Raw genomic sequence first — 24,643 nt, 5'->3', positions numbered from 1 at the left:
ATATAAAATCCTATTTCTGCTTTTGACTGAGCAATTCTAAGAAATTAACTTCAGCTGAGCACTCTCTAATTTCCCAGAGCTAAATGTTATTTAAAAAGAGTCTGTGGTCAGCGGAGCGGTCTGTGACCCTGAATAAATGGCCAGGTCATGGTCGGCCTTTCCTGCTCCAAAACCCCAGGTCTCTTTGCCAATCAAGGTTGTGTTCCCAGCACAGCACTTAGGGGGCACACGGAAGGCTTTGTCTCTTCCCATTTGTCTCAGTACTTGATGTGCGTGACTGCAGCCAAAACACTGATGCAGCGTAGGAGGCAAACAAGCTGCAGTTCCAGTTCCCAGCCCTCCAACTTCTCCATTAAAAAAGGAGTCCAGAGCAGAGACATTGTGACCAACTTGTAGATCAGCTCCTGCTGCTTGTTATTTAAGCCATTTCAGAAACTCTATAGTTGTTGGCATACTCTGTGTAGTGCTCACAACTCAACAAAGACACCCCTACCCACACAACGCAGCCATAACTCCAGGAAACTGTGAAGAGGGCCTATCCCTCTCCCTCTAATTACTACTGGAAGGCCATGTGAAAAACTTGTCTCATCACCCTGAGCCAGAGATGATCACACATTTTGGTTTGCACTTAGTCTGCATGAAAGCCGTTTCTGGCTAAAGAATAAAAGATTGAGAGATCTGGTGTTAGATGTTTGTTTTCTTATAGCTTGGGTAATGGGGCTGAGCAGATCAGACACAGCAGCACTGCGTGCCATTCACTGACAGATTTAATAAGAGTAAATCATTTTTAACAATTCATTGTTTGTCAGGGTTTTATATTTTATTGCAGTGAACCACATTTGCGGGCTGGAAATGTGCTGTTTTTGTTGAAAGTAAAATAAACCAAACTTCTATACTAAATAGGATGAATTAGAGCATTAAATAAATATGAGAAGAAAAAGTAACAAACACCACTGCAAGCTTTAAGTCCCTCTTTCTCTGTGTCACATTCAGCCCTGACCAGTTTTGAGGTGGTGATCCAGTATGGACTGGCCACACCAGAGGGGCTAGCTGTGGACTGGATAGCAGGAAACATCTACTGGGTGGAGAGCAACCTGGACCAGATAGAGGTAGCCAAACTGGATGGGACCATGAGAACCACCCTGCTGGCTGGGGAGGTGGAGCATCCAAGGGCCATTGCCCTGGACCCACGTGATGGGTAAGAAGCATATATTTAAGGATAATGAATCTGTCATCAACATTTAGGAAAATGTAACTTACACTTTGAATACCTTTACAGCTCATGATTTATGCCTTATACCTACCAACCTGACATGTTCTCATGTGACATCTGTGAAAACCATTCCTCACATTGATTTATTTTCTGTTTGCAGTATTCTATTTTGGACAGACTGGGATGCCAGTCTTCCCAGGATCGAGGCAGCATCTATGAGCGGTGAAGGCAGACGCACCATCCACAGGGAAACAGGCAGTGGTGGCTGGCCCAATGGACTCACTGTTGACTACATGGAAAGACGCATTGTCTGGATTGATGCCAGGTAGCATTTGGCAGCAATCTCTGAATACAGAGTGCTCTCATCGCATTGCATCCACCCACTCACTTATTACATCACCCGCTTGCTTAGTCTTTGTTGTGTGTCATTATACCAGTTTTTAATAAACATGCAGATGTGCACTGCTTGTGTAAAATGACATGAAGTAAAGACTTGTATAGTAAAAACATGTATGCATTTAGGATTGTGCATATATAATGTAAAGTATTTGTCTCTACTTAATTCCTCCTCCAGGTCAGATGCTATCTACTCTGCTTTGTATGACGGTTCTGGACTGATTGAAGTGTTGCGGGGTCATGAGTATCTGTCCCACCCCTTTGCTGTTACCATGTATGGAGGCGAGGTGTACTGGACCGACTGGAGGACGAACACTCTGGCCAAAGCCAACAAATGGACTGGACACAATGTCACTGTAGTCCAGCGCACCAACACACAGCCCTTTGACTTGCAGGTCTATCACCCCTCGAGGCAGCCCCAAGGTAGGTTGCGCACTAGATAGATGTGCATAAAAGTTCAAAGAGAAACGCACTCAGAGAGAGAGAGAGCGAGAGACAGAGAGAGCTGAGTTAGTTTGGCTTTAAGTCTAAGGAGAACGAGATCACAGTTAATTATTGACTGTATTGATTCACAGCTCCTATTCTCAAAAGACAGCTGACCTTTCCGAGCTGTAAGACGTGTTGTCTTTTCACACCAGCAGCTAAAAAGTCACTTCACTGTTTGGCATTCTCCACTGACTGGATAGGAAATAAAACCTTCCTCCAGCGACTTAAATGCCACGTGTTGATCTCAAAGACACACATGTTTGACAAGATGACAAAAAGATTTGCAGTTTTATGTCAGATTACATTGCCCCCTTCAGTACCCACTGGCTATGGGATACAAAGTGGCCAGCAGAGAGGCACTAGGTCTTCAAATGGAAGGCAGGAAAAGAGAGATCTCACAGAGTTGTTGATTGACAGCTGCAACCAATGGCCATGACAGTGATGAGGCAACAAGCCGGCTTGATAGTTCTGGCAGACAGTCCTGTGCTCTCGCCTCAGTTGAGTGTCCATTGATTGAGAAGTCCATTAGACACTTGACTATGATATTCGGAAAAAATATCTTCTCTCATTAAGCGATCGTTTAATATTATAATGTATATGTTTCTTTTATTGTTGTTGTGGAGATGGTCTTGGAAAATATATACAATGCGATCTGAAGAGTGAAAATACCTTCCTTTTGTCTTTTTGTGTCTCTCTCTTTTTCACACATTTCCTCTACAACTTCTTATATTTTCAGCTCCTAACCCGTGTGCCACCAGTGATGGTAAAGGCCCTTGCTCCCACCTCTGTCTCATAAACTTCAACCAGACCTTCTCCTGTGCCTGCCCTCACCTCATGAAGCTCCAGCCTGACAAACGCACATGCAAAGGTAATGACAGTTAGTCACAAACACCTACAATTTAAAAAAAAACACTCCGACTGTGTTTATCCAACACTGTCATATTTAATCCAATTCAGACACAATCTTTTCTCACAGCAGTCTATGGTTATGGTGCGCTCAGCTCCAGAACGTGACATCAACATCACAAGCTGTCATTTGTTACGACAGAAGATTTAATTACTCCTCCTCTCTGTGCAACGTGGCTTTTTCACTTTCATTTCATTTTTTATAAAAGACTGTTGTTGATTGCTGTGTGATTTCATGAGTGGGTTTCAAGGGGTATCTCTGGATACATGAATGTCTGTCTAAATATTAAGTCAGCTAAACTAAACTTGGGCCACTTTAACATAACCATGCATTTTTGACTGAGAGGGAGTCATTTGTTATCTCCCCCCTCTCATCTCTCGGGATGTGATCAAGCCTTGACAAGAGCAACATGTTACTGGCGGGTCAGTTTGACACTCTTGAACGTCTGTCTGCCGGGATCCAGCTTGTTTCACCCTTTGATGCTCAGGCTAGTGCAGTTAGAAGAAGCCTGGACTTAACTAATGTTTTTATCACCATGTATTTGAAAGATTAGAATGGGATGGGACAGACTTGAGCATGTGGTAAAAAGTCTAAGGTAAAGCAAGTTTTAAAAAAAAAGAGCTTGGTACATGTGCTCTTCCCTTTTCACGTCGCCATTTGTATGGAAAATGGAAATAACTTAGAAATATCTAATTCTCAATACATTATTTTTTCCTTCTTCTCAGAGTCTCGCAAGTTCCTTCTATATGCCCGTCAAATTGAAATCCGGGGTGTTGACATTGACAACCCCTACTACAACTACATCATCTCCTTCACTGTGCCGGACATAGACAACGTGACAGTGGTGGACTATGATGCCGTGGAGCATCGCATCTACTGGTCCGATGTCCGAACGCAGACAATCAAGAGAGCTTTCATTAACGGCACAGGCGTGGAGACTGTTGTGTCTGCTGGTGAGAACGATTACTTGAATATCAGTCTTACTTATTTTTTGTCTCATTTTTATTTCAGTTGATAGTTTCTGTAGCTTTCTGGAAATCTGGTGAAACCCTAACCTTTTCCACTGTGGTTCTGACAATTCCCAGACCTCCCTAACGCTCACGGGCTTGCAGTAGACTGGGTGTCCAGAAACCTCTTCTGGACCAGCTATGATGCCAATAAAAAGCAGATCAATGTGGCCAGGCTTGATGGATCTTTCAAAAATGCAGTCATCCAGGGTTTAGACAAGCCCCACTGTCTAGTGGCGCATCCACTACTGGGGTGAGTGTTGTTTCCAGCTGTAAAGCTTGCATTCAGATATAAATGATCTCTTTTATGCACTTTTTCTGTTTCATATTCAAGAGCATTTCTTCACAATACACTTTGATGAATGTGTTCTAGGTACAGTTGTGGTCGTGTTTAGCCTGCTTGTTTTCCCCATGTTCTCTGCTGTCTCCTATCAGGATAATTATTTCGTAGAATATTGCTTTGCTCAGAAAATACATTTTAGCTCCTCTTCATGTCACGAAACATTAATATCCCTCATCAGGAAGCTGTACTGGACTGATGGTGACAACATAAGCATGGCTAACATGGATGGTGGCAACCTCACTCTACTTTTTACCGATCAAAAAGGACCAGTAGGTGAGTGGATCAACCCTTCTTTGTGAAAGATAACTGCCTGCAAATAATACTGAACCCCTATTTAAAGTTAGGGGTAAAAGCAGACATTGAGCAGATTTTAATGACTGGTAATTCTTTCCACTCAGGCCTCTCTATTGACTATGAAAAAGAGCAGCTGTACTGGATCAGCTCGGGGAACAGCACCATTAGCCGCTGTCAGCTGGATGGAACTAAACTGGAGATCCTGGAAGGTGTCAAAGGAAAACTTACCAAGGCCACCGCCCTGGCCATTATGGGTAAGATGAAACATATGTTTTTTTAAATGTTACCCTCTCTGTTTTGTAATGTTTCTGGTCTAAATGGTTGAAAGTTAGATCTGTTCAATGCTTAAATGCTAAGACATCACTAGCAGACATTAGAGGGATGACATTCTAATACACAAATCAATTTCCCTCACTGTAGGAGACAAGATGTGGTGGGCCGACCAGGGAACTGACCAGATAGGAACATGTGACAAGAAGGATGGAGGGGACTGGAAGGTTTTGCGAAACAACACCTCGCCTATGATGCACATGAGGATCTACGATGAAGATGTACAGAAAGGTAGGAAAATTACTTGAAAAAAACTTTGTACGCCTTATTTCAATTTTCATAACACATTTTAAATCAGTTTTTAATGAGTTACATGTTGCAGCTTCATAAAAGTTAATAAATGCTGGTCACTTGCTGACATTGTTTTTGCAAGGATCATAGTGTTTTATAACCCCCATCAATTCTAATCTTTTTATAATGGATAGTGCCTTAATCATATTGAGGTATAAGCAACAAATATACAGTCTATACATATAAACATTACAAGCTGGATATAAGTCACTATAAGTGATCTTTGTTAGCCAAAAAACTCATTATGTCTAGTTATATGTGTTATGAAACCTAACTTTAAGTCATTTTTTAAACGTGTATAATGTGTCATGATTATTTGTATAAAGCATTATGAATACGTACGTGGGTTTATAGTGATACAGCGCTATAAGAAGATTAAACTCATTATAAGTGTGTTTATAGTCAATTATAGGCATTGGAAACGTTGATAGTGTGACAATATTTTTTCGACATCACTGATCCTCTCCTATTTTTCTTTTCAGAAGGTATCAACCTGTGCAGCAACAACAATGGAGACTGCTCCCAGCTGTGTCTGCCCACCTCACAAACAACCAGGGCCTGCATGTGCACTGCAGGATACAGCCTCAAGACTGGACAGCAGTCCTGTGAAGGTAAGACACAGCTCCACAGCTACAGTCATACACTCAGTAACAATGCAGCTTGCCCTGAAAAACAAAAACATTCTGTCTCTTCTCTGAGCAGGCATGGGCTCCTTCCTGCTTTACTCTGTTCACGAGGGAATCCGAGGAATTCCACTCGACCCGCAGACAAATCTGACGCCTTAGTGCCGGTGTCTGGCACCTCTCTGGCCGTCGGCATCGACTTCCACGCTGGTAAGTGACACTGAGTGACATCGATAACTTGATTGTGTGACATTTTAAAGCTGCCATTATCTCAGTGAAGTGAGTATTCATAGGATGACACAAAAGACCTCTTTGTTTTCAGAGAATGACACTATCTACTGGGTGGACATGGGCCTGAGCACCATCAGCAGGGCTAAGAGAGATCAGACGTGGAGAGAAGATGTCGTCACCAACGGCATCGGCAGGGTGGAGGGCATCACCGTCGACTGGATAGCAGGTTTAATCCTAACACATTTGAAATCCTATTTTAGTCAATTGTCAATATTACAAAAAAGGACCACATAGCTGATTAGTATACCTGTTCTTTTATAGGAAACATTTACTGGACTGACCAGGGCTTTGACGTGATCGAGGTGGCCCGGCTAAATGGCTCCTTCCGTTATGTCGTAATTTCACAGGGCCTGGACAAGCCCAGAGCCATCACTGTTCACCCAGTTAAAGGGTAAGTCTCCCTGCCAACAGTTTAATTCTGCTGTCTTCAAGTTTTCACACTCTAGATTGAAAGTCTGAAAAAAATACACGGCTACATTTCCATAAAATGCCCTTTTAAATATTCATGTTCGTGTCCCTGTGTTTAGGTATCTGTTCTGGACTGAGTGGGGTCAGTACCCTCGTATTGAGCGCTCCAGGTTGGATGGCTCAGAGAGGTTGGTCCTGGTCAATGTGAGCATCAGTTGGCCCAATGGGATCTCCATCGACTACGAGGTGTGTGGACCACAGCGGACTTAATAGCACCCAAGAACTTCTTTAGCACATTTGTCATTATTAATAGTATCTTGCTGGTATCTTTCTTGCTAATTTGAACAAACATACTGTGACTTTTACAAAGATTGGATCATTGGTCAGCTCTTATTTTCTGCAATGAAAATTATCCTTGCATTTATAGATTTAGATTAAAGTAGTGGCTCAGTATATGCCCTATGATCTCATATATATCATTTTAAATAGTAAATAACTCAATTTAATCTAGCCTCAAAATATTTATGTTTATCCTGTGTACATCTGACCAGATGTGACTAAATACTATTACAAAGTACTTTAAAATTAGAGTTAGAGCTGCCACAAGTTCTAATTAAGGCCATTGGTGGTCTACTGAAATCACAACTAAAAATGATCCAATATTCTATATTTAAGCATTAAAGGATGTAGCAAAGACGCTAATCGGGCTCTGGAATATTTTCTATAATATCTTTGCATATCTGAAAAAAAAGGGGACCAGCAAACTAGTCCCTCTACTTCTTTCATTTTATAAATTTTACCTTCCTTCCTTTTTCTCTGCAGGGGGGCATGCTGTATTGGTGCGATGCAAGGACAGATAAGATTGAGCGTATCAACCTGGAGACTGGAGAGAACAGGGAGCTGGTGCTTGCCAACAACAACATGGACATGTTTGCTGTATCAGTTTTTGAGGAATTCATTTATTGGAGTGACAGGTCGGTTCAGAGGATGATTATTTTGTTGAACCAACCATTGAACCATCTATTTCCATTGCTCTGTTATCCAGTCATGCATGACAGCTTTTGAGTCATGTGGAAGATTGTATTTTGTATTGTGCTGTTAATTAACAATCTTTTGTTCAGGACTCATGCAAACGGCTCCATCAAGAGAGGCAGCAAAGACAACGCTACAGATGCTGTGCAGCTCAGGACTGGCATTGGTGTACAGCTGAAAGACATCAAGGTTTTCAACAGGGCCAGGCAGCAAGGTAGCAACACAGAAAACACCCAGTCTTAACCCAAGTTACCCACAATCCCACTTTTTTGCAATGAAGTCTGTTAAAAATGTCCTCACCAAAATAGTGAGCTGCAGTGAGATTGTTCTCACATAAGCAGACACTAACACACTCAAAACAATCAAAGCTTTTACAACCCAACTTAAATCCACACCCCACTGGAATCAATGAAATTTAAAATGTGCTTAACAAGGTGCATTACTTGTTTAACAATATACCTCATAAAATGTGTTACACTTACCTCAGGCACCAACGTCTGCAAAGATAACGGCGGCTGTGAACAGCTGTGTCTTTTCCGTGGCAACGGGCAGCGCACGTGCGCCTGTGCTCACGGCATGCTGGCAGAGGATAATCGCGGTTGCCGTGACTATGACGGATACCTGCTTTACTCGGAGCGAACCATTCTGAAGAGCATCCACCTCTCCGATGAGACAAACCTCAATGCGCCGATAAAGCCGTTTGAGGACCCTGACCACATGAAGAACGTCATCGCCCTCAGCTATGACTATCATGGCGTTGGAGGGAAGGGAGCTAACCGCATATTCTTCAGCGACATTCACTTTGGCAACATCCAGCAGATCAACGATGATGGCACAGACCGCAAGATTGTTGTGGACAGTAAGTATGGAGTCATTAACCACATGTCATGCTTTTCAACACTTCATATAATCCACAAAACTCTCCATCTCACCAAAGTATTTCCATCCACTCTGTTTGTCTACACATTATTCATCTGGGTTGCCATTTTTGTATTCTGTCCATTAATAATTGAATGCTATGTCTCGTCTCCTCTACACTTCAAACAGCTATCATCACACATTTTGACAACATAAGCACCCACAGGGATTCACTGTATGTACCCCGTTTTCAACTAAAAGAGATTGACATCACTCAGGGCTGCCACTTGAAGAAGAAACACTTCTGCAGACACAACGACACACTCTGTGCTTTTTCCTTGTTTCTTCACTAAAGTGTCTTTTAAATTCCCATATCTTTTTAAATGATTAAAGAGTATGTTGTTGAACCGCATCCAGAAATCATTACATTTAAAAGCCCTGGACCCTAAGCTGTTCTCAGTAACATGAATTCTGAATGTGAAAGGAAAGGAAACCAGGACAGAGCATGGAGTTAGTTTCTTTATTGATGTGGTTTTGAACAGATTGTGAAAATGATGAATAGATTTTCCACAACATTGTTTATCTACCTACTACAGAACATATTTCAGGTCAGGAATTGAATAGAGGAGTGAGGTTAGAGGAGTGTATTATTCTCAGATATGGAAATTAATAAATAATAACTCATAACAACGTTTAGCCTATTTTAATACATAGCAATTAGATTAAAGTCATAACATCACTTTGACTGTTATATGTAATATTTTATACATTTCCATACAGCAATATATTAATATATGAAAATATAATCAAGCATTAAGCGGGAAAGTGAGGTAGCAGTGTTTTCCTTCAGTCCAAAAGTCAGTTTTGGCCGTTTTCTGAGGTTGTGTCCAGCTCAAAGGGCTGTACCATGTCCCTGCCCATTACATCAGGGCAACCAATCAGACAGCTTCTGCACGTCGCCATGCGTTCTCTCCCAAGTTCTATCAAGTCTTGTCTAAACTTCTGAGACATAAACCCGTACAGTATAGGGTTTACTACTGCTACGGATGATGCCAACAGTCTGGCCAGGATGGCAATGGTTTTGTAGCCAGGTGTGCCCATTAGGCTTCCTCCAAGGAAGGAGAACATGAGGGCGTAGGAGGGCAGCCAGAGGAGAGTGAAGACCAGGACCAGGAGAGCTGAAGTGTGTGTGACCTGGCTCTGGTAGCGCTCCAGCTGGGGAGCATTCCCCAGCAGCCGTGCATGTCGAAGAAAACAGTAGATCTTGGCATACATCAGTACAATGATTCCCAGTGGTAGAGCGAAGCCGAAGAGGAAGAGGGCGATGCTATAGACTAGCTGACTGAAGTCAGACAGGAAGGCAAAACAGTATACTGCGCTAGAGACGGTAACTGTGCGGAAGGCAAACTGCGGTGCTGCCAAGGCGGAGGCAGGTACCCAGAGCAGAGCTACAGTCAGCTTAATGCGTCGATGCATTCTCGATCGGTATGTCCAGGTGGGGTGTACCACTGTCAGGTAACGTGTCACAGCCAAAGCCGCCAGGGTAAAGACTGAAGCGGATGAGCAGGCCACACCCAGGAAGCTGATGGTCTTGCACATGAAGCTGCCGAAAGGCCAGAAGCCCAGGGTGATGGCAGAGGTGTGGAAGGGCAGGCAGAGCAGCAGCAGCAGGTCTGCAGCACTCAGAGCCAGCAGCAGAGTGTCCGTACCATGTGGGGGTTTACTTTTCTTCCTCCTCCTGCCATTAAGAATGGTAATGACCAGGGTTTGACCCAACAGGCCTGTCACCAGAATTAGTCCATCCAGGATGGGCACAACTGTTCTCATCAAAGACTCACTCGCCCTTTGCTCTTGGCCAAGGCTGCTGCTGTTTGCTTTCTGTTCCAACATCTCCATTTATTCAGAATTAAAGTTCACTGATTAATTCATCTATTGGCCTGTTAATGTTAAGCATCAGAGCACTTGGCTCCAGTGCATGTCTTAAATTGAATTCATCACAGGTATGACCACACTCCATTTAGGCAGCTAATACCCTCATAATGACAGCAATTAGCTAAGCAGTTACGAGCGTGCTGGTCAGTTGACTTGTTCATTGACATTTAAAATCTAAGCAAAAACAAAGATTTTGTATTCAGAATTCATTTTCACGTTTACCAGAGATAGTCAAGTGGTGAAGTCGCTCCCCCTTGAGCCACGCATGCTCTTCTTCCTGTGTAGTTGAATCCCTATAAAAATGTGCCTCTTCCACTGTGTCACATTCACAGTTTTATCCAGATGTTAGAAGAAATGATATCTTCCCAAAGATGAGTGGATACAACACTCGGATCAGAAAAAAAAGTCTTCCGTTAAAATGTTCTGCTGTTATCCAGTTTGAGTGAAAAGAAAACATGACCTTAAAGTGTAGTCCTTGTACACTGGCTTGTCCTTGGCTACATGTGCTTAACAATCCAAGAAATATTAAATGAAAACTGGAGCGAAGTCATTGCAGCAGTAACTTTATGACTGTATTGATTTCCTGAGGCAACAGTACACAAATTCATCCCAGTGGTTGCTAACAGAAATTCCACTTAAAAAGCAGTCAATGCTACTTGATGCTAAGAGGTCGCCGCGGCAGGAGGCATCTTGTCCATTAAGAAGCTCTCCAGAGACTTGCAACCTTGTTGCCGTCACAAGCAGAAGAGATACTGTACGATTCACACGACCTTCGATCGTTGAAGCAAGAAATGCCTAAAATAAACTGTGACAAAAGATAAGCTATTCTCAAGTCTAACTTGGTGTACTGCACTACTTCTGTGATCGTGAAAGGCTCTTTTCTCAGTGGAAAGGTCTTTCCGTCAGGTTTTTCCCCACTGTTTGCACAGTAACAAGGGGCTGAGCTGATCCAGGCAAGGGGAGGAGAGACATTGCTGTTTCTCATTACATAATACTGCCTCAAGCCTACTTTATTAATCCCTGTTTAGTATGTCATCTTCTCCTAACCGAAGTAATTAGCTGTCCAAGGACACCTTTTTTTTTATTGTTGAGGATGGAATAAACAAGCTTGTCTTTGTTTGCCCGACTCCGTGGTCAATCATTAACCGGCCTCTTGGTCCCATTTAGTTGATTAACAAGCTATTGAGCCTTAAAATTGTCCTGCATTAACTTTGATTATGGCACTTCTTCTTTCAGTTGAAACAGCTATTAAAGGGCAATTATTGACTTTCAGCCAAGGGCAAACAGTTGTGTGGAGTCTTTAGGTTTTTATTGTTGGGTGTAAGTGGTCATAAATGTGGTTGCTAGTGTGACCAAGAACAGATGGATTCACACATTGGAACCTGTAAGGCTACAGTACAGTGTCCTTTTCCATGATGGTGTGTTATGTATGCACCACATTGGATATTGTTTCTACAACTGTAATGATTTTGAAAGTTGTAGGATCAAAGAACAATAGCAATTGAGAGCAACTGCTTAATTTCTGTCCTTTAACTATTGACTTCTTAACGCTGGCCTATGTCCCAAAAGTCACTGAAACTGTTGCAGTGTCAGTTTTCTTCGCAGAAGGAGTCACCACAAATGAGTGTCCACAGAGAGCTGTATTTGCATGTGCAGCCAGCCAGCCATTAAATGACAGGATGATGCATACCCTTTAAAGTCTCTCCAGAAACAGCAGGCACAGCATATACTCTATTGTGTGTTGTACCTCTTCCATTTCACTCTTTCTTTTTAACTTTTCTTTTTAGCCTTTTCCTTCTTCAGTGTTTCACCATGAATGAACTAATGCAGGAAGATAAGGAGAAACATAAAGGCATTAACCACTGATTCTTTGAAGAAGTCTCACAGAGTCAACCCTGAAGGCAACTTGTTAAACTATGACGATGGTTGACAATTTGTTGAGTTCTTACTGATGGTCCTCATTAAAGCTCCAACTAACACCCCTGAGAGATGAAATCTTTTTTTTATACTGAAATAAAAACAGGTTCTCACGCTTTTTGCTTTTTACAGCTTAGGCTGGACGACAACAAAAGAACTATTGTCTGAAAAAGTATCGTCATGGGTGTATAATATTAACACAGTGCCAACTTCCTTCTCTGCTCCACAGATGTAGGGTCAGTCGAGGGCCTGGCATACCACCGTAGTTGGGATACTCTTTACTGGACCAGTTACACAACCTCCACCATCACTCGCCACACTGTGGACCAGAGCCGCTCTGTGGCCTATAACCGCAACACTGTGGTCACTATGTCTGGAGAAGACCACCCCAGAGCCTTTGTGCTGGACGAGTGTCAGGAGTGAGTCATTAATATCAAGGCTTGGTGCTCTGCACTGTATCAGGGCCGAGCACCAACCCTGTTTTTTCTCTTTCTCTTGAACAGTGGATTTATTTGAGTTCAGTCAAACATAATGTTTATACCAAGTCATTGTTGGAGCTCCCACTGCACATCATTATGCTTATCCTGTTTTTGCTCTCACTACAGTCTAATGTTCTGGACCAACTGGAATGAGCAGGCTCCAAGCATCATGAGAGCCTCTCTGAATGGCGCCAATGTGCTAGCCATCATCGGCACTGACATTAAAACTCCCAATGGCCTGGCCATAGATCACCGTGCTGAGAAACTTTACTTTTCTGACGCCACACTGGACAAGATTGAACGCTGCGAGTATGATGGAAGCAGCCGTTACGTAAGACAGCTCTTTATTTTTTGACTTTGACCATATCGAGGGGGTTGACTTACAATTCAGTGTTCCGTGAAATGATGCCTAAATCTTTCTGCTTCAGGTCTTGTTGAAGAATGAGCCTGTTCATCCATTCGGCTTGGCTGTGTATGGAGACTACATCTTCTGGACTGACTGGGTGAGGAGGGCTGTCCTTAGAGCTGACAAATACACAGGAGGAGACATGAAATTGCTCCGCGCTGACATCCCTCAGCAGCCAATGGGCATCGTTGCTGTGGCTAATGACTCTAACAGCTGTAAGTATCGCTCACTGAAGTCACCATAAGGTTTTTGTAGGTTGGTTCTCTCCGTGGGACATAATTGCAACAAGTATTAGTGGAGTGTTAAAGGTAGCGTGGATTTAGGGATGACCATGACAGTCTGTTAGTCCACCAATTCAGCTGAGAGTGAACTATCTTAACAAGTGTGGGCGTTTTCAAATTTTGGCACAGATAACACTTTGGTGATATCCTGAATTTTCATCAGGTCAAAATTGTACTCGTCCAACTTTGCTTAAGGACCAAATATCTGCAAAAAAGGATGCATCCCATCAGCTCCAGCTGTACTTGTGTTTAATGCTAATTAGCGAATGTTAGCATGCTAACGAGATGAAGTAAGACGGTGAGGAGGGTAAACCTGCTAAAACCCAGCGTGCATATTTACATTGTGAAGGTGAGCATGTTGCCTTGCTGGTGTTAGCTGCCATGTCTTGGTCTTGTGAAGCCTACTTCCACAGCAAATGGAAAAGCTTAATTTGATATTTAGAGGAAAATAGGAAATAACGCATAACATTATTAGCTCCTAATCCTCCTGTGTCATTCATTCCCTAGGTGAGTTTTCCCCTTGTCGATCAAATAACGGAGGTTGCCAAGATCTTTGTCTTCCCACATCTGATGGACGGGTCAACTGTAGTTGCCGTGGAGACAGACAACTCCTGGATGACAACACCTGCTCTGGTAAGAGAAAGTCTTTAAACATTTTAGGATTAAATTTTCCTTTTGATTAAAAGGTTGAGAGTTTCTGGAATAAATGATTCTACCTCACCAGCTCTGAACGTGTCGTGTGGAAGTGTGGACGACTTTGAGTGTGGAAACGGCGACTGCATAAACTACAGCCTGACCTGCGATGGCATGGCGCACTGCAAGGACAAGTCTGATGAGAAGCAGTCCTACTGTGGTGATTATTTTTATTAGGCTATTACTTAGTAAGCAATGAGTTGTAACAAGTCCTCATTTTAACGTATCAATTGCAGATAATTAGCTGATGGTTCTAATGAAAGCAATTTAGAAAAAGTTTAACAATACAATAAATTGTAATTAGATCATTAGGGTAGAGGAGAGCAAGGGTTTAAATGTTTCTAACTTTAGAATACCCAAGGAAAAAGTGCATTTTGAGCTAAGCAGAGGGGTGGAGAGACAATTAGTGTTTGATACAGAATATGTAGTCTGTTTCATTTATAAAATACTGAATCGGTGGAAAGGGCCATTTTAAAATAGGCAATAAAGGACTCTTCAGTCTTTAATCAACTGCTGTTCATTCACAGCCAATCGACTTTGTAAGAAAGGCTACAGACGCTGCATTAATGGCCGCTGTATTGGCCACCAGTTCTGGTGTGACGGGACAGATGACTGCGGTGACCACTCAGATGAACTACCCTGCAACAGTAAGACACTATTTCACTGGCTGCAACTGATTGAAAAAAAATCTCTTTTGATAGATGATAGCTTTTGGCACCGCTGCTTCCCATTTGTGATAACCCCATGTTCGTCCCACAGTGACCCTGTGCAAAGTAGGAGAGTTCCAGTGCAAAGATGGAAGCTGCATCTCCAACTTCAGTCGCTGTGACCAGGTGGTCAACTGTGAGGATGCTAGTGATGAAATTAACTGCCGTAAGTAATCTACCATAATGATATAACAATATTATCAAAGGGGAAAGTTGAGGAGAATAATATTAATGGATTTCTCAAGATCTCTCAAGTTTTTAAAAGCTTTTCCAATATTCCCAGAACAAACTGATTGCTCCCGTTTCTTCCGCCTGGGAGTGAAAGGAGAGTCTTTCCAGAGCTGTGAGAGAACCACTCTGTGTTATCTGTCCTCATGGGTCTGTGACGGGAACAATGACTGTGGAGACTTTTCAGACGAGAGAAACTGTCCAGGTATGGTGCTTTGTCAAACCTCTAAAATACTTACTGCTTTCCTTAATTTGTCAGAGATTCTACATTACTTTTCCTTTTTGTTTTGCAGATAAAAAGAAACTTAAATGTCCAGTCAACTTCTTTGCATGTCCCAGTGGTCGCTGCATTCCTATGAGCTGGACCTGTGATAAAGAAAACGACTGTGAGAATGGAGCTGATGAGACGCACTGTGGTCAGTCTACAAGTTTTCCTCTTTACCAAGAAAAATCCAGGCTTTTTTTTCTTCAGGATTCATACAGTGGTATGCAAAAGTTTGGGCACCCCTTAGGAAAACCACTGCATCAGTTTGTCACTTGCTGAGCTTTTGAAGCAGCAACTTCATTTTAACATATGTTATACCTTATGGTAACAGAAACATCTCAGTAGTGAAATAACTTTTATTGGTCAAACAGAAACATGTTTATGTGCATTCAAACAAAAATAGGCATGTGCATAAATTTGGGCACCCCTAAGAAATAATTCCATTAATATTTAGTATTGCCTCCTTTTGCTGCAATAACGGCCTGTAGACGCCTCCTGTAGCCACAGACAAGTCCCTTAAGCCTGGCAGGTGGTATTTTGGCCCATTCTTCCACACAAAACGTCTCCAGTTCAGTCAGGTTTCTTGGCCTCCGTGCATGGACAGCCTTCTTCAAATAAATCCATACATTTTCAATGATGTTAAGGTCTGGGGACTGGGATGGCCATTCCAGAACATTGTACCTGTGCTTCTGCATGAATTCCTTGGTGGATTTTGATCGGTGCTTAGGATCATTGTCCTGCTGAAAAATCCAACCCCGGCGTAGCTTCAACTTTGTGACTGACTCTAGAACATTCTTGTCAAGAATCTCCTGGTACTGTAAGGAATTCATGTGGCCCTCAACTTTAACAAGTTTTCCAGTACCTGTGCTAGCCACACAGCCCCATAACATGATAGATCCTCCACCAAATTTTACAGTGGGCAACAAGTTCTTTTCATTGAATGCAGTGTGTTTTTTTCGCCATGCATACCTGTTCATGTTATGACCAAATAACTCAATCTTGGTCTCATCTGACCACAGTATTTTGTTCCAAAATGCTTCTGGCTTGTCCAGATGTGCTTTTGCATACCTCATGCGACTCTTCTTGTGATTAACACTCAGGAAAGGCTTTTTGCACATCACCCTTCCAATGAGCTCTTCCTGGTGCAAAGTACGCTGGATTGTGGAACGGTGAACAACTACACCATCAGCAGCCAGATGTTGTTGTAGTTCTCTGGAGGTGGTCTGTGGCTTCTCTGTGACCATTTTCACCATCCTTCGCCTGTGCCTTTCCCCTATTTTTGTCGGCCTACCACATCTTTCCTTCACACGGACTGTTCCTGTGGCCTTCCATTTCACAACTACGTTTCTGACTGTGGAGACAGACAGTTTAAACCTGTCAGATAATTTTTTGTACCCTTCTCCTAATTTATAATGTTGGATTATCTTAGCTTTCAGGTCAGTGGAGAGTTGTTTTGAGGTCCCCATCTTGCCACTCCCTAAGAAAGAACCTAGGCCAGGCACAGCCAGCTATTACCTATGTTAAATAGCCTTTTTCATGATTGGTTCCACCTGTCTTTGTAATTGAAGGTCTAATGAGCTAATCAAAGCAATTTTGTGCAGCAACCTGTCAGCTATAAATCCGTACAGGTGTTGAAATGAATGCTATTTATAAGGGTGCCCAAACTTTTGCACATCCCATTTTTTGCATTTTATTTTATTATAATAAAACTATGTAATGCTACCCTAAGAATTTTGGTCTGGAAAACACTAAAACGTCTACATCTTTGTAGGAAAACAAATGTTGTTGCTGTGATCTTCTATTATAAAGGAAAAGCAAATTGTCATGAAATCTCAGAGGGGTGCCCAAACTTTTGCATACCACTGTATATATGGAAAAAACTGCTGTCAGTCTGAATTAATTACTTAGCTTTCTCCAAAATGCTAAGCTTTCCTTTTTCTTCTTTACAGACAAATTTTGTACATCCACCCAGTTTGAATGTGCGAACCACCGCTGCATTTCCAGCCACTGGGTTTGTGACGGCACTGATGACTGTGGTGATGGGTCTGATGAGGACCAGAAATGCAGTAAGTGGCGTATTACTTGCACTCGCAAATGTTAAACTCCTTTCTTCCTAACCCAGTGAAGCTATTTGACTATGCGTATGATTTCCTGACATGAAATCATCAAGTAACTTTCCCGTAATGACGTCACAGAATCCAAGACATGCAGTCCTGAAGCTTTCCAGTGTCCTGGCTCCCACATGTGTGTGCCTCAGCGCTGGAAGTGTGATGGAGACAAAGACTGTCCCGATGGAGCTGATGAAAGTGTCAAAGCTGGCTGCAGTGAGTGGAACAATTACTAAATAACCATAAAGAATGTTGTAATTGGAAAAATAACAAAACCCTTCCAACCAAGTTCCATGTTCGTTCACCAAAGTGTGTTCTTTTTCCCTTCCAAGTGTACACCAACAACACATGTGATGATAACGAGTTCATGTGCCAGGACAGAGAGTGTATCCCCAAGCACTTTGTGTGTGATCACGACATTGACTGCTCTGATGGCTCAGATGAATCCCCAGAGTGTGGTGAGTGTGTGTGATTGTGATCCTGAAGAGATATGCAGGAAGACTGAGCAGAAAGCTAGACCATTTAGACCGTAAAATAGGTTGTTACCTGATGAACATACACTTCTTCTGGTGTAGAATACCCAACATGTGGTCCAGAAGAGTTCCGCTGTGCCAATGGCCGCTGCCTCAACCAGAAGAAATGGGAGTGTGACGGAGAGTTTGACTGTCAGGACAGCTCTGACGAAGCTCCCAAGAACCCACGCTGCACTGACTCAGGTTGGGATTAAGGGGATTATATTTTTATTCAGAAAGGCCTTAGCCGCATCCTGTTTCAAAGTGACACTAATGTAACATGCCATTTGTCTATGATTTCAGAGAGGACGTGTAATGAGTCAGCCTTCATGTGCCGCAATGGGAAGTGCTTGAATGAGACTCTGCTGTGTGATCGCAACGATGACTGCGGAGACGGCTCTGATGAGCTCAACTGCTTCATCAACGAGTGTCTCAACAGTAAGCTGAGTGGCTGCTCACAGCTCTGTGATGACCTCAAGATTGGCTATAAGGTAAGGCATCTAATTGACTGTTTTAATGCCTTTTTGGTCCGATCTAATTACTTTTGGAACTCAATTACTTTAATTGTGCAAGAAAATAAGGGTCTGATTGGCACACAGTTAACCCACGGACAAATGAGGGGCTATTAATGGTGCGTTAAGTAGAACCTGGAATAAAAAGATTGGAACTACTCACTTCAGGCATGCGGTTATGTAAGACAAAAACATGTTTTGGCTCACTTCCTTGAAGGTAGGAGGCCAGTCTTTGAACAGCTTGAACTCTGTGTGAACCCTCATGTCTGTGGTGGTGAAGCTTTGGTCCAAGTTTTATCTCAAAATGATAAGGAAAAATGTTTGCCCTCAAAGGTTGTGACTGCTTTTTAAAACTTAGATGTTTATGAGAAGTGAAAGCTTAAGCAGATTTGTCTGTGCTTTCTTTGGATGATGCTCATGCGACTTATTTGACAAACGCATTAGGTGCGAGCTTATTCTTTAGTCATGCTCTCAGTTATTTTAATTTAATTTTTCTAGCTGTTTGTGCAGCTTACCTTGCAAGTTTCATCATGGTGTCAGAAAAATAGACAGAAATATAAGTACCACTTATTCACACATGTGAATGTATCAGGTTCACTGACAGATGTTTTAGGACAGTGGCAGACCCTTGTCATTGGTCCAGACTAAAGGTGAGTAGTGAGAACTGACATTTGTCCTGTGCTCTTGGCTCCTTCAGTGCAGGTGTCATGCTGGTTTCCAGCTTAAGCGGGATGGGAAATCGTGTTCGGATATCGACGAATGCACAAGCACCTACCCTTGTTCTCAGCGCTGCATTAACACACATGGCAGCTTCCACTGTTACTGCGTAGATGGCTTTGAACTCAGCCCCAATGACCCCACTATCTGCAAGTCCACATCGGGTAAGGCGTGCTTGTGTGTGTTTGGAAATTGGCTGGTTGCTTATATCCCATTCATTCCTAACCAATCTTTTCTGTCCGGTATATATGTGTAGAGGAGGAGCCCTACTTGATCTTTGCTAACCGCTACTACCTGAGAAAACTCAATCTGAATGGTTCCAACTACACTCTAATAAAACAGGTGAGACTCCCTGGCTCTCTCCTGAAACACAACAAGGTGACGTTCTTATTGTTTGCACACCATTCATTTTTTATACTGTTTTACCTCTGTCTCAGGGTCTGAATAATGCAGTGGCACTGGACTTCCATTATGCAGAGCAGATGATCTACTGGACAGATGTCACCACTCAGGGCAGCATGATCCGACGCATGCTAATGAACGGCAGCAACATAGAGGTCAGTGAGGAGTCTTGGAGGATTCTCTCCTTAAGCCATCCAACATGTTATCCATAGTATAGACCACTTTTATGATAGCTTTGTTATAGCCTAAACCTGTGACTGACTATTGTGGCAGGTTTTGCACCGGACCTCTCTGAGTAACCCAGATGGCTTGGCAGTGGATTGGGTTGGCGGGAACTTGTACTGGTGTGACAAAGGCCGGGACACTATTGAGGTTTCAAAACTCAATGGCGCCTATCGGACTGTGTTAGTCAACAATGGCCTGAGGGAACCTCGCGCAGTGGCTGTGGATGTTCGCTATGGGTGAGGGACACAGATCTTATTACATTTACATGCTATCACATCAGTCACATTGTATCATGGTAACACATTTAGGATAACTTATTTTAAGTTCTTTTTACTGTAACTGCATCACCTGCTTATTCCCCGATGCTTAGGTACCTGTATTGGTCGGACTGGGGAGATAACCCTCACATTGGAAGAATCGGGATGGACGGCACCAACAGAAGTGTCATCGTAGAGGATAAGATCACGTGGCCCAATGGGCTCACCCTGGATTTCATCAATGACCGTATATACTGGGCCGATGCCAGGGAGGACTACATTGAGTTTGCCAGCCTGGACGGCACTAACAGACACACAGGTAAAATACCAATTCCCAAATGGCACAGAGACAAAGCTCATTCTCAAAGAAATAGCAAATCTTGGGGTTTGAATTTGACCCCTTACAATCACCATAACCCTGTGATAAGGGGCCAACCAGTCCTACTCGTTGTGCCTTTAAGTTCCTAAGGTATGAAAGTATATCAAGTAAAGCTGGTGTGAAGTGTTTTTATCTCATATAGTTAACAAGTGAAACAATTAATGACCATACCACACTGCTAGTGAAACAAGGAAGTGCCGAAACTGAATATCTAGAAAACTGGTATTTTGTTGTGTCCACATTTTATAGTGTGACAGGCTAATGGGATTGTCCACTTTCTGAATAATTTCCTCTTGTTAAATATTAATGCATACATTCAAATACGTGTTTGGCAACCACCAATTATATGCAGGCAGGTCAGATTGTTGCCCACTGGGCTAATGTCCTGCAGCACAGGCCAAGGGGACAGAAACCTTTTTTGTTTTCAACAGTGAGGCCTCCAGCATGTATGACGTCTGCATAATACTCTGTTGTTTAGCACACTTACTACAATAGTTGATATTGTCAGCAACCAAGGCGTGCAGAAGAATCCTCAAGTGCTGCTGGGCTTCTGTATTGTTTCATTTCAGCTCTGCACATACAATAATTTCACAAATGAAGAATGTACATGCATATACATTTTAGTTTAAAAAAAATCACTTATGAGAAAGCATTGTACTGTGAGAGCTTTACAGTTTTGGAGCATACTGAATGTCTCATTTAACACATTTTGCTAGCTGGAAAACTGCACTGATGAAAGCATTGTAGATGGAAAATCACTATTCCTAAAAAAATCACAATTTGTAATAACATCTATCTCCTGTAATAGCTTGCCGTGTAAGCCCACCAGCAGTTTGTCCAGGGAGTTATTCACCTGTCCTTTTACACACACACACACACACACACACACACACACACACACACACACACACACACACACACACACACACACACACACACACACACACACACACACACACACACATGCACACAATACAAACACCAATGTGGCCTTGTATGAGTTTGCAGAATGGGATGGGGCTGTTTGAATTCAGATAAGGTTGACCAGAGGGAGCCTCATACTTATCTGACTAATATCACAGTTCAATTCGATGTTATTGAACCAATCCGATCACATGTTCAAACTTTGTTAAATTAAGCACCCCACTTGGTATAATCAAAATAAAACTATCGTCCCGATCACCAGTAGTCTTGAACATGTACCGTGTGTGCTTCCTGTGTGTCATTCCATGCGTGTGATGGACACAGATTGCTGTGTTTAACAACAGAAACTAATGTGTGTTTCCATAACGCAACAACCTCAAACACTGGGAGCAAACACATGAAATGAAAAGGCTATGGGAGTAGAAAAGGTGAAATGTGCAGTCAGAGTGTACGCCTAATGAAGCATATAGTAGAAACTATTACATAACAAACAGTGGAGCCGCTATAGCTGTGCCCCCCAGCCTGTCTCTGTTTCACATTAACAGTGCACAACTGTTCTCTTGGGGAAAAGCTTGATTGCTAAACTCACAGCATTATTTTATTGTGTCTGTAATTATTTTTACATTTTTAAAGTATAATTGAAATACGACACAAGTATTTCTTAGAGGAAAACTGGGGTATTTACCAGTTTCTCATATTTATTTGATTAAACGCTTGTACTGTGAGCTGGAAGCGTACTTCTCCACTGCTGATCCGCATAACAAGTTCCTTTGTCTGGAAAGCATAGAAAGGATAGTGTCTGTTATTGAAGCAAATTTGAAAGTAAAATAAATCCAAGCAAATCAGGAAACCATTACATAGTGTTAACAAAACTGCTTTGATGTTGAAGATCTTCATTACTTATAATACCAGTGGGTAACCTTCGGTATGACATATTTACTGTAGCTAACAAATCGTGAACAATGTGATTTCATGATTGTCTGTTCTTTTGCAGTTCTCACCCAGGACATCCCCCACATCTTTGCCATGACTCTGTTTGAGGAGCACATCTATTGGACCGACTGGGAGACCAAGTCCATAAACAGAGCTCATAAGTCTCTGGGTACCAACAAGACCACCCTGATCAGCACCCTGCATCGACCCATGGACATCCACATTTACCATCCGTACCGCCAACCTGAGGGTAAGGCACGCACTGTAGTATAAAGCATGTAGCACTAATAAATACAGTTATGGGAGTGTAAATATGTGATTTGTGGAGTATTGTTGTGAAATTACATTTTTTGTTAAAGCACTAAAGCATAGCTGTTTGCTATGTTTAAAAATACTAGAGCAATACTTTGTTCTTGACACATTTTATTTGGATTATAATCTAAAAAATGATTGAGTAAAAACGTTACTCAAATACATATTCCCCGAAAAGTAAAAAAACATATCTTTAACTGCTTCATATTTTCCCTTCTTTAATCCAGATATTATAAATCCTCGGTCTGCAAACATACATGTGCGATCAGAGGTTAAAACATTTCCCCCTCTTTCCATCTTCTTAGTTTTAAACCACCCTTGCCAGACGAACAACGGAGGCTGCAGTAACCTCTGCCTCCTCTCTCCTGGAGGAGGCTACATGTGTGCCTGTCCCACCAACTTCTACCTGGCCAGTGATCAGCGCACATGCATGTCCAACTGCACAGCCAGCCAGGTAAGGAGGCTGTGTAAACATCATCATCAATGCGAATATCTCTGAATGGGAACAGTTGATAGTGGATTTTCATATCTCTGTGTCTTGTTTGAGGAACTGCTTATGCCTGATAAATGGCTATTGACAGCTGGCTGGCTGCCCAGTTTTCTTTAGTAGCTAAGCTCCTGGTGTAATGCCCTATCATCTCTTTGATTGTTATCCCTCTTCCTGTTTTAGTTTGTGTGCAAGAATGACAAGTGCATTCCTTTCTGGTGGAAATGTGACACGGAGGACGATTGTGGTGACCGATCAGATGAGCCAGCAGACTGCCGTAAGTAAAAAAAAAAAAATTTTAAATCAGGAGAGTGTTTCATTCCTGTAACTTATATGTTTGTGGTTTAAGTGTTAATGATATCGTGGTGTACCTCTTTAGTGTGATCATGACACACTTTGACTTTTTTTCATGACAGCTGAGTTCAAATGCAGACCCGGGCAGTTTCAGTGTGGCACCGGCATCTGCACCAACCCTGCCTACATCTGCGATGGAGATAACGACTGCCAGGACAACTCGGATGAGGCCAACTGTGGTATGTCCGTCTTATTTTAAACAATGTTTTTTATCCCTTAATAATTATTTTACACAATTAGAAGATGGAGATAGTGGTCTACAACTATACAACGACATGGAAACGTGCATTTGAATGATCTAAACTCTTGCTCGTTTCTCTGTTTGTCTGCCTGTGTTACCGCACTGCAGATATTCACGTTTGCCTGCCCAGCCAGTTCAAGTGTTCCCATCCAAGCCGCTGCATACCAGGCATTTTCAGATGTAACGGTCAGGACAACTGTGGAGAAGGAGAGGATGAGAAAGACTGCCGTAAGTCAAAGCTTTTATCATTTGCATCATATATCATAGAGTTCCAGGCCTGAAATGCTATATTATTTGATGTTATATTTCACACAGTAACCCTAAACCTGTAAATCCCTCTCACAGCCGAGGTCACCTGTGCTCCCACCCAGTTCCAGTGTGCCATCACCAAACGCTGCATTCCTCGTGTCTGGGTGTGCGACCGCGACAATGATTGTGTGGACGGATCTGATGAGCCCGCCAACTGCAGTAAGTCTCCTATTTTTGGGGGATTTTCATCTTAATCCACTGTTACATGTAACATCCCCAAATGTGTCCCACTCCAGCCCAGATGACTTGTGGTGTGGACGAGTTCCGATGCAAAGACTCCGGACGCTGCATCCCTGCTCGCTGGAAATGTGACGGCGAGGACGACTGTGGTGACGCTTCAGATGAACCAAAAGAGGAGTGTGGTAAGAATATCGTCTCCTTTTAAAATTAGACAGCTGTAACTGAGGAGGCCTTTGTGGCACTGGTGTTACTTTTTTGACTGACTTTTCTGTGATTTGCACAGCTGAGAGGACATGCGAACCGTATCAGTTCAGATGTAAGAACAACCGCTGTGTACCGGGCCGCTGGCAGTGTGACTACGACAACGACTGTGGGGACAACTCGGATGAAGACAAGTGCAGTAC

The 24,643-nt window shown here is 42.6% G+C and overlaps 2 protein-coding genes across 2 annotated transcripts in view; one reads left to right on the top strand and one right to left on the bottom strand.

Moving 5' to 3' along the window:
• The window catches only part of lrp1ab (low density lipoprotein receptor-related protein 1Ab), a 78,146-nt gene that overhangs the window by 43,426 nt on the left and 10,077 nt on the right, over window positions 1-24,643 (top strand). The window contains 45 exon segments of the mRNA XM_063884709.1: window positions 994-1,198; window positions 1,374-1,538; window positions 1,788-2,032; window positions 2,832-2,963; window positions 3,728-3,955; window positions 4,088-4,262; window positions 4,531-4,625; window positions 4,751-4,900; window positions 5,067-5,207; window positions 5,750-5,878; window positions 5,970-6,029; window positions 6,032-6,100; window positions 6,213-6,347; window positions 6,443-6,572; window positions 6,709-6,835; window positions 7,412-7,563; window positions 7,711-7,835; window positions 8,109-8,480; window positions 12,558-12,747; window positions 12,934-13,138; window positions 13,236-13,428; window positions 14,002-14,127; window positions 14,219-14,347; window positions 14,715-14,834; window positions 14,947-15,060; window positions 15,178-15,327; window positions 15,416-15,538; window positions 17,337-17,453; window positions 17,583-17,711; window positions 17,828-17,953; window positions 18,071-18,211; window positions 18,311-18,498; window positions 19,217-19,400; window positions 19,493-19,578; window positions 19,674-19,793; window positions 19,912-20,099; window positions 20,234-20,439; window positions 22,418-22,606; window positions 22,974-23,122; window positions 23,339-23,432; window positions 23,572-23,688; window positions 23,859-23,978; window positions 24,096-24,218; window positions 24,296-24,421; window positions 24,523-24,639. Of these exon segments, the coding sequence (XP_063740779.1) occupies window positions 994-1,198; window positions 1,374-1,538; window positions 1,788-2,032; window positions 2,832-2,963; window positions 3,728-3,955; window positions 4,088-4,262; window positions 4,531-4,625; window positions 4,751-4,900; window positions 5,067-5,207; window positions 5,750-5,878; window positions 5,970-6,029; window positions 6,032-6,100; window positions 6,213-6,347; window positions 6,443-6,572; window positions 6,709-6,835; window positions 7,412-7,563; window positions 7,711-7,835; window positions 8,109-8,480; window positions 12,558-12,747; window positions 12,934-13,138; window positions 13,236-13,428; window positions 14,002-14,127; window positions 14,219-14,347; window positions 14,715-14,834; window positions 14,947-15,060; window positions 15,178-15,327; window positions 15,416-15,538; window positions 17,337-17,453; window positions 17,583-17,711; window positions 17,828-17,953; window positions 18,071-18,211; window positions 18,311-18,498; window positions 19,217-19,400; window positions 19,493-19,578; window positions 19,674-19,793; window positions 19,912-20,099; window positions 20,234-20,439; window positions 22,418-22,606; window positions 22,974-23,122; window positions 23,339-23,432; window positions 23,572-23,688; window positions 23,859-23,978; window positions 24,096-24,218; window positions 24,296-24,421; window positions 24,523-24,639 (6,705 nt within the window).
• LOC134865251 (galanin receptor type 1-like) lies at window positions 9,338-10,375 on the bottom strand. Its single transcript, XM_063884736.1, has one exon. The coding sequence runs from the start codon at window positions 10,373-10,375 to the stop codon at window positions 9,338-9,340; it is 1,038 nt and encodes a 345-aa protein (XP_063740806.1).

Source organism: Eleginops maclovinus, chromosome 1, assembly GCF_036324505.1.
Source record: "Eleginops maclovinus isolate JMC-PN-2008 ecotype Puerto Natales chromosome 1, JC_Emac_rtc_rv5, whole genome shotgun sequence".
Taxonomy (NCBI): domain Eukaryota; kingdom Metazoa; phylum Chordata; class Actinopteri; order Perciformes; family Eleginopidae; genus Eleginops; species Eleginops maclovinus.
The sequence above is the reverse complement of the archived record's forward strand: the minus strand, read 5'-3'. Positions and strand labels throughout refer to the sequence as shown.